Source organism: Perna viridis, chromosome 4, assembly GCF_037379345.1.
Source record: "Perna viridis isolate PV_CMFRI_1.1 ecotype Kerala chromosome 4, ASM3737934v1, whole genome shotgun sequence".
Lineage (NCBI taxonomy): Eukaryota > Metazoa > Mollusca > Bivalvia > Mytilida > Mytilidae > Perna > Perna viridis.
In genome coordinates, this window is record NC_142448.1 from 12084728 (window position 1) to 12099474 (window position 14747).

Consider the following 14747-nt stretch of genomic DNA (forward strand, 5'->3'; position numbering starts at 1 on the left):
ACAGTCTCGGCAAAACTTCCCTTACTCCAATACACTTTTAAATCTGATGAGTAAACTCAAATGAATCGAAATCTTGGATAACTTGAGGATATCAATTAGTCCCCTCGGTAGGTCTTCGAGGTTAATTAACTCGGATGTCTAAAAGTGAACTAATTAGTATGAACACTGATTGCCTTATTACACACAATGATCAAAGTTTGTTTTTTACAGCATTTAGTATGGCTTATGTAATTACTCGTTGACACCTTTATGGCCTGATTGGTATATTTGATTCATGCATAAAAGCTTGTGTAGTAGAAAGAAACAAATCTGAATAATCATACTTCGGAATTATTGGATATTTGATAATGATAAAATGGTGGTAAATTTTCTTCATGGGAATGATATCCAATCATTTAAGCTCAAAACAGATGATAATAATGGATTTTTATGAGTAAATTCGTTTCAATAGTAAATCTGATATTTAATTGTTGTAATGTAGTAAACATGGTTTTAAGTCACTCTCGATACCAAGTTATTCAAAGCAACCCCTTATGTGGAAATGACATTTTCAATGTAAAAAAGAAAAAAAAATAAGAATTTGCTCTAAACATTTGATGTCGCTCAGAATTTATAACATATTTAAAAAATAAATACACAAAAATTATCTTCCAAAAGGATAAAGAAGACACCATGAAGTACCCTGATAAAGTGAAGGAGTAATCAAGGGAACCAAGATTCTAGTGGAAATCAAAAGAAAGCAATCCAGGGCCAAAGACCAAACATGGAAAACAGACATACACAACAAAGAACATTAAGTAACTAAAATAATACATACAAAGTAACAAAAGCAAATGAGCAACTCAGACTCCACTTAAAACTGGGAGCATGGACCAGGTGCACTGGTAGGGTAAGCATCCTCTGCTTTTCCAGGAACACCTGTTGAGTTGCTCATAAAAAGTCAAGTCCAGGGTAGATGAAAGAGGAAAGGAAAACCATGACATGATGAACAAATCAGTTTTCATGGTGCAGATGGATACATCATAACAATCCATGAGTTCATGATGACGACCATAAAACTTCTGTAGTGATGACTTCAATCTTGTAGCAACATAGCCCTGTTCCAGAAGCCTAACTGAATACATGTATACATGTATGTAGAAGCAATACAAGATGTGTACCAGTCATTTCAAAAGCAGAAACAATCACTGATCAATACACTTTGGATTATAATCAAAAGACTCAAACCTCAGATAACTCGAACATTTTTGCCTGGTCCCATCGACTTCAACTTAACAAGGTTTGACTGTAAATGGATTGTAAAAACTTTCATTACACTATAATCTTGTCCATTTGATCAATAACCAAGTGTCATATTAGTTGACATGGTCAAACTTGTTGGCTTGAAAACAAATGAATTGATTTATTGCTAATGAAACCACCATCACTTATGAGTTTTCTAGAAATCAGTGGTTTTTTTTCTAAACACAAATGGGTGTTCTGGATGAGCAATCCAAGTTAATGCATGTAGTTGGTAGATTGCCTTTTCACTACAACTATAATCGTATGTTATTTCTTCATAGTTAAACAACAGAACCAATTTTAATCAGATCTGGTTACCGTAGTTACCCTGCCAGCTTAGCCTATCATAATCTTAAGTCCCTTCATAATGCTTAGTTACTAATAAAAGTTATGAAATGTACACTACTATCAACGAAATGAAAAACTTAAATATAATACAAAGAGAATTTTGTTCCTATAGACTGTTTAATGTATCACTTACTCTCTTTGTTGTATAAATCTCCAATACTGTTAGCATCCATTGCACCTTCCATAAAGTATACATTGTCTATACTGACTCCACCAGTCTGACCTACAATAACAATGGAAACATAAGTCAGCATTCTGAGAATTCAGTTTTGAAGCTTGGATAACTTCTTGTAGCCATCTTTTTCCAACAAGCCAAACCAAAAGATGACAACAAATGTAATCATACCTCTGACATTTGGTGTAAGTAAGCCAATAATGACTACCTAGTATATTACATACATCAAAGTGTGATGATTCTATGCTTATCTATCATAAAGATAGAACATAAACTAAGCAATAATGAAAGAACAGATATACAAAAAGCTACAGATCCACTTTATATACTTTCAGCTGTGCAAAGAACCTACCATGTTGACACACAGCACATTGATGTACAGCACAATTAACATTCTGGAGACCTGTTGATGTAATTCCTACACAGTTACCAGTTCCTGACAAGGTCTCACTTGTGAAGTATGTAGCCTCTCCAGTGGAACTCCATACATAACCCTCGATAGTGACAATTCCATCTGTTAAACAAGTCCTACCCACTGAAAATATAGAAATTGAGGATCAGCAGCTGAAATCTGGTGTTCACACTTATGGACAACTCATTATACTTTTATAATTATAAAACAGTATAATGTTTTTTTATAGGAAGACTTTGGGTACCAATTATTTTTTACCTGACAGTTACATATGTAAATGTCCTAACCAGACAATTGATAGTAGCGTACATATACAGTAAAACAACTTAATTTTTGCATTTATTCAGACATCGATTAAATTTTGCTGCTACATTTTTTGGGTAATTCACACTTTGTCTAACATTTATTCCATAATGAGGGAACAGGAATTTATTTTCAAGATATCTGTTCATTTTCTTTTCCACTGGATTATTTCCACATTTTTCCTCATATTATTTAAATTATAAAGTTGCAGATGAGACTGGATTTTATCCAATGTTAACCATCAGGAATATATTTTCCAAGATATTGAATTAAACCATTATCAGTAAAGTTTGCAGAAAATTATTTTTTCTAAATAACACATTTGTTCAATTAACAATTGTTTGTGTGTTAAAGTTATAAATGCAGTAACCATTTAGTTTATTACAGCCACTCAAAATGTATCTCAAACCTGGTCTGTGTTGCATAAAAGTTTGAAATTCCCCCATTGGGAAAGCAATCTGAGGGTTCAATATTAGAAATGAGTAAGTACTTCATTGTGATATTAGAGATTCATTTTGAGACTGGGATCAGATAGGTTCAGTATTTATCAACAATTAGGGAAAAATAACTAAAAATCTGACCTAAATCAAACATTGATGCAAATTCCAAGACTTCTGACAATGATGTGAAAGTGGCAAGAGCTGAACCTAAGGGGCACTGATACGGTGTAAGTGTAGTGTCCTGAATTGATGTACAAGTGTTTCCAAACTCATCCCAGCCATGTGAGCAGTACTTTCCTGAAAATAAATATGATATTGAACTTTCATGAAAATTTTTTTAATTAGCAAGATGAACATGTAAAATTGATTTCATCCATATTATTTTTTTTTTAACCATCGGTATAAATCACGGTATTGTGGTAATTGAGAAATAACAAATGGTAAATGCAAATTCAGAATGTCAAAGAAAAACAGATTTGTAATCAGTCAAAAGTAAAAAACATGTGAGAAAATTTCCAAGTCACAATTAAGTCCAAGACAATAGAATTCATTGTATGACAAACACAGTTAGTAACAGAGCATTTGTAGCCTAAAATGGTGCTTGCTAATAATAACTCACTTGCAGGTTTTTCACAAATGACAGGCCAAGATTCACTACAGCTGATATCTACCCATGGGCAGGTAAGAACCCCACAGTCAATAAGGGCACACCCTACTGGGTTGTAGGTATCAGCTGGGAGTACAGCCCAGTTGTCATAACTAAGCGGTTTGAAATCTCCATGTGTGAACTCAGCTACCCCATGATCTAGTACTGTCCGAAACTTTGGTCCTATGTGTGCTTTCTTTGGCAATGGAATTACACTGAAAAGCAATTTTATGAACTTTATATAAACCATCAAAAGGTGGTAATGTGTGAAACTACATTGTATCATTATATGTGTGATGGAATATGAGGCAGGTGTAACCAGTAAGAGGACGAAGTAGAATAAATAAATATATTTAAAAATATTCTCTTCACTATTTTTCCCTTCTAGTCGATTTTACTTGACATCTTGATGGGTTTTGTCATTGCTCAATTCTTCTTAAAGCTGCATTAGCTGCCAAATTTGTTCAGTTTTGATTCTACTGAATTTTGCTGATTTAATGAAGTAAATTGTAGTAATGCAATTGAAGCAATTAATGTTGATGTGACCTACAGAATGCTGTGAAAACAATGTTTTTTTTAGTCAGAGAAGATCGATAGGTCTGAACTAATTATTTTTCACCATTACTTCCGAAGATTGCCGACAGGACATTCACCAGGGTTAAAAATATTTTAACCTTGGCAAAAAAATAACAAAAACAGATATACAGGTAAGCACATGTCTTGTTATCAATTCATTTCATCTATTTCTTGATTAGTTTTCAAATAAATAATGACCATATTTGAGCCACATTATATCACAATACGTAAATTTCAAAAGGATCCTTAAAAAGAAGCGATCCTTACAGCACATGGGCAGATTAAGGTCAACAGAAGTCACATGCATACAAACTTATCTAGGTCAATTTTTTGTCTTACAAGACAATAAATATACAGACCCCTATTTCATGTATTTAATGCATTTTATTTGTGGATATCAAATGAAATTATACAAGAAAAGTACAATTTAGTAGAAATAATTCAAAGTTAAGGTATATTTCAAAAGAAACAAAAATTTACGAAAGTGACAGCTAATGCAGCTTTAACAATTCTTGTCACTAATTAATGAGGCCTACCCTTATGGCATGTCAAAAACGATAAAAAGTATCAGAATTTTAATCATTGAAGACCATATAATAAACAACTTCTAGTAAAGAAGATACAAAAATACGGAACTTTGTATAGGAATCTTCGAAAGACAGAACTTCCAGTCAGACTGAAATATCAGGGCTTTCAAGCTATGACTTTATTTCACATTAAATAACGTTATGAGGATTTCATCCCCTATGAAACTCATCAAAGTAGAAATTTCTCTTTGGGAGGACTTTTTTATGATGTTTTTCAATATCATCCCAAACATTTTTTTTTTAATCCCTGGCTGTGTTTCATAAGATCAGCTAATTTTGTATTAAACCAGAATATTTCTGTGATGGGAGACCTACAGATAATGGTGTACCTAAAGTCAAAAAGTGTGATAAAGTAAAAGAAGAGTTCAAAAAGTTGACAATGCTACCTTGTACTACCTGAAATAAAACAAAACTCCTCTGTCATTGTAAGCAACTGAAAGAAAGGTATTCTCCACTTGTGCACCTAAATCATGTTATTATTTTTAGATTTTTTACATATAATTAAGACGCAACTAGACGGGTCAATTAAAAATTTCTTTGGTTTAAGCCTAGCTGGATTATAATTATGATGATACCTGTATAGAGCATTAGAAATAAATCTCTGTTCTTCCTCCGAGTCTATCTCTACCACTATTGCCCTGTGAGAAGCACAGTGTGTGTGGGCAGCCAGGCCTGTAAACAAAGAGGCATTACTGAACAAGTAACAGTTGTCTTCCCAGAACATCCAACCACTTGGGCATCTGATCTTGTCCTCTCTTCCTGAAATAGATTATATTGGTACATTAGTACAATGTTTGGACTCACATGAACAAAGCAGAATGAAAATTTATAAAGAGTTACCAGGGATAACTCTACAAGGTCAACAAATATAGCGGAAATTGGTAATATCAGAAGTAAATATACAGTAAAAAAAATCACAACAGTGAAGAAATCTGGATTTAAATAGTGGAATTCCACTTAAAAGCGGGAAAAAATCACCCCTGAGTTACATTTCTGTCATGACTGGAACTTATTTTTCCTTCGTCAATCAAATCAAGATTTTGGTTCGGTTTCTGATTTGTATGACAATAAAGTTCTTGTAAAATTTAATTACAGAAAATTATACTCTGACAGAACTATTCTTCATGGGGTAACAAATTATATGGTTTTCATAGTACTGTCAAACCAAAAATTCAAATTTCCAACAAAACGAGGAATTTCTGTTAGAAACAGGATTTATTCTGAAATCCAAGAATTCAAACCTCAACAAACTAACAAAATTTGAGAAGCCATGAAAAAGTACTCAATGTTTATCAATAAAGCCTCATACAGCAAGCACTAGGTTTACAAAGTGAAATTCTTATTTCAGGCAAATAAGAATAAGAAATATTTTACAAGCATGCAAAACCCCCACCCCCCCCCCCCACCCCATTAGTGTAAAACTAATATAAAACATAAAATTATAGATAACTGTGTATAATGCAATAATTTGGAGTATTTCTATGCTGCAACATTGAAAAAAAACAAAAGTACTTATGAAACCAAAAAAGATATACCTCAGTATCAGTACGTCATACAGTATTATAAAGAATGTGATTTTTAAGAAAGTGTGAATGTGGAAAATAAATTTTAAGTGCTGCAGAATACAGAAAAAAATATAATACAATATAATAATTATGGAATATTTTTTAAAAAGTTCAAATAGCTTAACTTTCAATGGGATCTAATGCAATGAAATTAAATTTTTAACAGTTAGCCAGTTACCATACAGAAAATTATTGACAAGTAAATAACTGGAAATTCTAAGGAAAAAAAACGAAAAAAAAAACAATAATCAAGTGAACCAAGATTCTAGCAGAAATCAAAAGAATGTAATCCAGGGACAAAGACCAAACAAAAAAAAACAGACACACACACAACAAAGAACATAAAATAACAAAAATAATACATACAAAGTAACAAAAAATAAAATTGAGCAATTCAAGACTCCACTAAAAACTGAGAGCATTGGCCAGGTACACCAGTAGGGTAAACATCCTCTGCTTTACAAGAAACACAGACTGAGTTGCTAAAAAAAAGTTAAATCTGGGGTAGATAACAGGTGGAAAGAAAACTATGACATGTTGAACAAATCAGTTTTCATGGTGCAAACGGATACACAGTAATGATTCCAGAGTTTAATCTTGTAGCAACATAACCCTGTTCCAAAAGCCTATTTATAGTAGTCTAGTGCAATACAAAAAATCTGCATAGTTACGGCAAGCTCTGGCATAACATATGAGTTGTGATATGAAACTCTATAAGCAGGTGTGTCACACAGTTAAACAACCCTTATTTCTGATATTTTTTTTTCTATCAGCCAATATTTTATTGTAGACTTAAGATTAGCAACATGAACTCCTCGATTTTACAATGTTGGTTTTTTTTTTAATATCTTTAATTTACACTTCCTCAAGTATAAAAAGTGATATAAAACATACTGAATGCCATTGATTTTTGTGATATTTCACAAAGTCCACCATGTCCTGTAAAATTGACAGTATCTTCTACATATGGAACTCTCATTACTGTGCCACAGTCAGGGTCACAAGTCACAGCAAGAAAGGAATGTGATGCTGGTATCCCAGCTGTTTTATCCCAGAATTGATAAGTTTGGCGTTTTCCTTCAGTGTTCATCCAATCTCTGCCTGGCTCATCCATTTTGAAGTCATACACACCTAAATAAACTGGAGTGACACTGAAAAATAACAAATTAAACAAACCCAGTAAACACAATAAGGCAACAAAAAAATCAGGCTCTGAAAGTCAGCAATTAAACTGCAGTGACACTGAAACACACCAAATTAATGAAAAAAGTATACTGAAATGACACTGTGAAGCAACCAAAATGAAATCTTGAGTGACTATGAATAGTTAACCAATAAATTATTTACATATAAATACATTGGAGTACCACTGAAAGACAACAATTATATTCAAACACTCAGAACATTCTGGAGAAATGTTTACTTCCTTTGATTTTTCTGACTGATAATGACCTTTCTGACTGATATTGACCTTTATCACTGATAATGACCTTTCCCACTGATAATGACCTTTATATCACTGATAATGACCTTTCTCACTGATAATGACCTTTATATCACTGATAATGACCTTTCTCACTACAAAGAGGTAACAAAATTACATTTTTTTTCTAAAAAGACTCTTGTTAAGGAGAGACAATTGGAATACAAACTGAATTGTACTTTACAAATAGCAAGAAAAATGTTTCAAGTGGTATTAAAAAGGATCAGTCGTAAGAAAGAATAAAGAAATAATAAATATGAATTTGCTCATTAGAAACATGTGGTTTTTTTTTTTAACTTGACTGCCACTATAGCAATTGTACAGAAAATTGAAATATTAAAAAATGTTTATTACAACTCTTAGTATTATTTTTCATGTATTTTCTTTTAAGTCAGACTAAGTTTAAAGATTGATTTACTTTCATATAAAATTCAAACATAAAGATTTTGAAATCTGAAAATCATTTGATTCTTAGAAACAGTTGGGTAAAAATGAGTAACTTTAAAGTTTTCGTAAAAGCTTTCAGTTCAGTGTGAGTACAATTGTTACCTACAAATGTAGGAGTTAAATGGTATAACAACTTATCTCTCTTCACTTATCTCTAGTGTGACATCAACCACTAATTGGTTTGTAAAACGGAACAAACCTGTTTTTTTCCAATATACCCATGAACTTACGTATTATATAAGAACTTGGTGATAAAGTTTAATTCTGTTTCATTGTCAACATTAACAAGGTTACCACCATATTCTTCACATGTGTGCTGTAGGTCCCAAAACTTCCACAATTCATCCAAATGTTTGTAACAAGAGGAACCAAACTTTGTCCATCCTGGAGGACACATTACTGAAATTATGATTACAGATTTAATATATTTCAGTGTGATTCGGTTAAGATTGAAACCTTTTGAACTTTAACCTAAATCTTCTCTGTAGTGAGATCATTTTTTATGGTAGCTCATGCATGACACTGAGAATGTAAATCATCTGACTAACAGTAATTAAAGGAAAAGTTACTAAAATATACACACAATTTCCACACACCTATTCCTTGAAACATAGTACTTTAAATTAACTAGTAATTAAGAAAGTTATATACCAAAGCCATGTGACAATGTTGTAATCAAAACTACAGTGTATAAATAGATGCATTTGCTTCTCCATTACAGAAATATTTTATTTAACTTCGTACTACCATATTGTTTATAAATTGCTCACCCAATCCCAAATATCTTGGTACATTAACAGCAGTGACATCCATTGTTGGTCCACTACTTGTCATATCCATTAACAAGGATCCATTCACATAAAGTGATACTTTAGTGGGTTGTTCTATCACCATGGCAATATGTGTCCAAGCATGGAACGTTATGTTAAACATTGCCGAGTAAATATCTAATCCATTAAAACTGACCACTAGCTTCTGGCTTGGTTGGTCATAATACACATCTAATCCTGCACTGTTTGTCAAATTGCTGCTGGAGGAAAATATACCTACTGATTCTTTCATGGAGGAAGAAACTTTTATCCACATAGCAAAAGTTTTGCCATTCTGCCAGCATTCTTGTGTATGGATACATGTTGCATTTATATGATACTCATCAAACTCATAAACAAAAGACTTGTATGGAAGAGTTAAGCCATTTCCATCCACTCCAGGGGAAGTCCATATGTTAGGCTTTAAAGACCAAGACTGGAAAGACATCCATTTCATTACCTCGTCTTGTGGATCTTGGTAGGGGTGTGCTGAAGAAGTAATGACTGAATGATAAAAGGGATATCCACAAGTAATGCAATTCTGAAATCCAAGTAATACAATGATAAAACAAGGCAAACATTCTTGTCAACACACTTTCTACTAAAGTAAACCTAGTAATTCACAACTTGAAGCATTTTATTGCTTTTGCAGACTAATATTTCAACAAGTCCAGATACATGGATAATTATATATACAATGTATTTTAAACCAGGAATTTTTTTCTAGTTTTTTACTCCAGTAATATCACAATATTGCAAACACCTAAGGGTTGGAAAAGAAATTATTGCAAATAAAAATGGCTGATAGAAAAAATTGCAAAATCGTGGGCACATAAATTGTCCAGTTTACAGTACCTATGCTATAATTGGCAATAATAATTCTACTTTTTGCATTCTCTGATAATTTAAAAAAAGTTAACCTAAAGGGGCTCAAATTTACATTAAAGAATGAAAGGTTCAAGGTTTCTTTGCATCCTATAAGAAAAGTCCACAAGAAGAAAGTGAAAGGTCCTCAATAAGAGAGGTTTAAAGTATGATAGGTCTATGTCCTATATAAATAAGATTTAAATGGTCCTGCATCAGAAATTGAGGGTCCCAGACCTTGGACCAGTGCTAATTTGAGCCCCTCCCCTATCAACCTGGAAGCTATACTTATAATTATAACAACCTTCATAAGTACATCTATTCTCTATATCTTACAACATACCATGATATAATTTGAATCCTACCTCTGATATCAGTCAACAATGAGTGGTCCGGTGCTGCTGGTATGAAGCTAAAGTTTCTCGTCACTACACTCTCCACATTGTCATGGAAGTTTAGATTATCTTGTATCACATTCTTTATATCAACAACTCCACTGTACGGCAATAAAGTTCCCTGATATTGTCCATCCACATAAACGATGATGGTTTCATTTCTGTCAAAGTGAATTAACAAATGCATCCATACTAAAGTATTTACAGCAAAAACCAAATGCTTAGCTTCCTCTTTAGTAACATGGACAACTGAAACTGTCTGATTAGAAGCTTGATAAAACACACATAAACCAGGACTCAACACAAGCTGTTTAAATGAGCAATCTCCAGTGCTGAATATGTCTCCATTCTCCCCTGATTGTTCAATGAAATACCAGAACAATAATGAAAACCCATCTGGACACCTCTCCGGAAAGGCAAAACAGTCAAAATCAAATGAGCTAGAAATATTGAGCTCTCCATACTTAGTGTGCAGTCCTGGGTGATATGAATCTCGGTATTCAGTGTGTAAAGATGGATCTGTAACATAAAACTCAACAAATTGCATAAAAGACAAACCATATCCTTTTTGAATAAAGACATTGCAATATCAATACTTAAAGATTTACGGGTATACTTTGCATATTTTAAGACAAAACAAAACTAAAAAATGGTAATGTATTCACATATTCCATTTACTTAAAATTATAGACCTGAAGTTCCATTCAGAGACTGAGTATAGGACCTAACAAGCTTGAAGTAGTCTTTTTTCACATTTTGGTAAAGTTATTGTCGTTTTAACCACTTCCCTGTTTCCAATTTCTTCTCCATTCTACTTTCTTTTCAGATGATCATTTATTTCTGTTCAGTCAATCAGATTTAAGCTTTTCATAACTGTTTCATTGTCAATATTTTCATAAAACATTTTGAAAAGGGAAAACCAGAAGATTCTATAGAGGTTTTCATACAGAAAGTAGAATGAATGGGACAACTAGCAGGACTAAATAACAAACCTGTGTACGTAGTGGTATAATCATATATTTCACATGCTGTTCTTGCTTTAACTGTCCCACCAACATGGAAATCTACCCTCCATCCTCCTCCCATACTCAGGTCAGACTGGGCTCCCCACTTATAAAACAGAAACACATTAATGTACTTGTGACAAAAAATTATAGAAAAAACTAGAAGCTCTAAAGATCCTGAATTGCTCCACTTGCTTAAAATGATACATTCTATCTTTTTTTGTATATGCAGCCATGTTTTTTTTTTTTTTCGTGGATAAAAAAGCAGCCAATTAACTCCAACAAAGGTAAACACATTCTCATGAATATTGGACCACAGAAAGATCTCTTCATGCTGAACACTTTTATTCATTTAAGAATTTGGTTTAGATAAAATATGTCAAAAAGCAATCAGACACTATGTAACAGTGACAGTGCTTTTTCATGGATAACAAATCCCAGGTCATTTTGTCCAAGATACCTTGAGGAACAATCATACCAATTTTCTTTGAATTTTGCCAAAAAGTTTCTGAGGAATTGATTTTTGAAAGTAATAACATTTAAAAACACCAAAAATATGTCAAAAAGGGTAATAAATCCATTATGGGTTTACAGATTTTCACAGAAATTTGACCACAGAGAGATTTCACCATACTGAACACTTTTAACCTGTCAGAATTTGGGTAAACCTAATGATGTATGCCAAAAACTGTTGTATGACCCCCATGTTCTATGGCAGCAATGTTTACCTTCAGATAAAAATTCTCACTACCATTTCTAGTCAGAATACCCTAAGGAACATTTATACCCAATTTGGTTCTAACTAGTCCAGTAGTATCAGAGTAGATTTCTGAGAGTAATAACGTCAAAAACAGCAAAAAAATGTCCTAAAAGGGCAATAACTCCAACAATGTCAGAATTTGGTTAAACATATGGTTTTGAAGATATATACAAACTGCTGCTTGACCCTTATGCTCTATTTTTAGTAACAGCAGTCATGTTTGTCAACAAATAAAAAAATCCCCACATCTGTGAAAAAAACCTAAGGAAAATTCAAACCAAGTTTGGTTCTAATTGGTCCAGGAGTGTCAGAGGAGAAGAGTTTTGAAACAATGACAATAATAAAGATAGACACCAAGAGATGGCAATAATTCACATGGCTTTTTGGGCAAGGTAAGCTAAAACTGTGAATAATGGACCTCCTTAGAATGTAAATTTAAGATTTACATTGTTAAGACATCATTTGATATCTATTCTAGCAAAGAAATTCAATAAATACACGATCATGACAATCATTAAACTTAAAAACACAAAAATCTAACAAAATTTTAACTATTGCTTTATTAACATGTATGAGACAAAGCACTAGTACATAGATACTCCTTGGAAGGAGGAGAAGAAACGGGGGATATAATTCTCGCAATATTCAGAGTTTATTAGGAAGTTTCCCCAATCATTTATTAGCTGTAAATATCTACTAGACCTAACTATCACTGGTATTTTCATCATTAATAACATTGTCATTTAGGCATTCTGATATATTGGTGTGCAAAATAAATCCCCCATTGTGTACTTTTGCATGATGCTTAAATAGAACTAAGCACCACTATTTTAGTACACTTTCACTTGTAAAATGAAGGTAACTGATTCAACTAACCTTCCAGAAGGATGGGTAGTCTTTATTTTCCCACATCATATACTGAGCTAGCCTGTTATCATCTTGAAATTGATAAGATGGATTAACTATACCTAACCAGACATTGGGTTGTGTTGTATTAACACTTCTCTCTGCAAAACTGTCAAAAATAAGTAGGATTAAAATACACTTTACCTGAATTACCAATACTGGTATTTGAAATGGAAATTCAAATTTAGCAAATTTTTACTACCTGGAAAACATATGCAGCCCAAACTTATTCATAGATATTTTTTTGTCACAAAAATTGACATATTTTTCCTCTTCAAATGATAGTGGTTTTAAACCAAACGAAAGATATTTCATGTATATTTCATGAGGATGCCTCCCCAATCAGTGCACCGGGTTCATGCTCCTAGTTTTTAGTGGAGTCTGAGTTTACTTTTGTTACTTTGTATGTATGATTTTAATTACTTTATGTTCTTTGTTGTGTATGTCTGTTTTCCATGTCTGGTCTTTGTCCCTGAATTACATTCTCTGATTTCCACTAGAATATTGAATCCCTTGATTACTCCTTAATAATGTTTAACCAAACTGAACCTACTCAACCTAAGTGTGACACACAGAGCAGAATTTCAACATGCTAACTCACAGAAGCAACAAACAGTAGGTGGGCATACCACACGAAACATTATTCTAACTTCAAGCCAAAACACCTATCCTACCTACCTTAGACCTCCAAGTAGCAACTGGTTATAGATGTTCTTCTCATCAAGTGGAGTTTTAGGCATGATTGTGTAACCTCCCTGATGAATACAATCCAATCTGTTGTTGGAATATACTCTTAAACCAGTGTTGTAAGTATAACAAACTCTGGGATCCAAGGGGTTTCTTGGCATTCCAGAAATACACTTCTTATCTGTAGGTTAAAGGTTAATGAGAAAGACAATTAATTATAGATATCAGTGTTGAACTTCAGAATAAGTACAACAAATTCTTGAGATGTACTCATTTGAAAAACATGTAATGCATCAATTATTTAACTGAAAAATGGGGAGAAACTGTTTTGATGTCTTAAATCAGGTTAATGCCTTAGTTTGATCATCTCTCAGTGTAGTCCTAAAACAACATATGATGCCTAATGTTCTTATAAAATGTCTTCAAAATTCAAACAACTGGAAAAATTTTGTTTACAAGGTATCATTATGTAAAACCTTAAGTCAGACTTTCTCTCTTTGCATTGGACATTGGACAATTATGTTATCTCCATAAAAATCTACAAATCAAGCCAAAACTTCCCATAAAATTTCATTAAAATCCCTTGAGATGTATAAAAGGGATTTTTTTTATTGGCAGCTCTGTTTCCCATTGTTCTTAATGCCTAATATTTTCTATCACAGGCTACCCATGGTAATATTATGACAAATCGACTGTGACATCTAGATCCATTGGGCTCACTGTGATATCTCATGTCTTGACAGGACACTACATCTAGATCTATGAGGAAGGCTCACTGTGATATCTCATGTCTTGACAGGACACCACATCTAGATCTATGAGGAAGGCTCACTGTGATATCTCACATCTTGACAGGACACCACATCTAGATCTACCAGGCTCACTGTGATATCTCATGTCTTGAATTTTTAGTATATATGGACAGATGATGGAAATACTAATAGATAGACTGACAGGGTGACTCCTATATCTCCCAAATTTTGTTTGTGTGGGTAATTGTTCATTATGATTTATAATACTCCTAAGCATACACATATAATGGTTCAAATGATAAAAATA

At 32.9% G+C, this 14747-nt stretch overlaps 1 protein-coding gene across 1 annotated transcript in view; it reads right to left on the reverse strand.

The window, feature by feature from the left end:
- LOC148618876 (uncharacterized) overlaps nucleotides 1–14747 on the reverse strand; it is a 90669-nt gene that overhangs the window by 40206 nt on the left and 35716 nt on the right. Inside the window, exons 27-38 of the mRNA XM_088578207.1 lie at nucleotides 13680–13869; nucleotides 12972–13110; nucleotides 11324–11441; nucleotides 10302–10850; nucleotides 9034–9561; nucleotides 8494–8662; nucleotides 7228–7484; nucleotides 5344–5527; nucleotides 3579–3820; nucleotides 3101–3256; nucleotides 2157–2339; nucleotides 1763–1852 (exon numbers count right to left, since the gene is read on the reverse strand). Coding sequence (XP_088434333.1) covers nucleotides 1763–1852; nucleotides 2157–2339; nucleotides 3101–3256; nucleotides 3579–3820; nucleotides 5344–5527; nucleotides 7228–7484; nucleotides 8494–8662; nucleotides 9034–9561; nucleotides 10302–10850; nucleotides 11324–11441; nucleotides 12972–13110; nucleotides 13680–13869 — 2805 coding nt within the window. The remainder of the gene's footprint in view (nucleotides 1–1762; nucleotides 1853–2156; nucleotides 2340–3100; nucleotides 3257–3578; nucleotides 3821–5343; nucleotides 5528–7227; nucleotides 7485–8493; nucleotides 8663–9033; nucleotides 9562–10301; nucleotides 10851–11323; nucleotides 11442–12971; nucleotides 13111–13679; nucleotides 13870–14747) is intronic.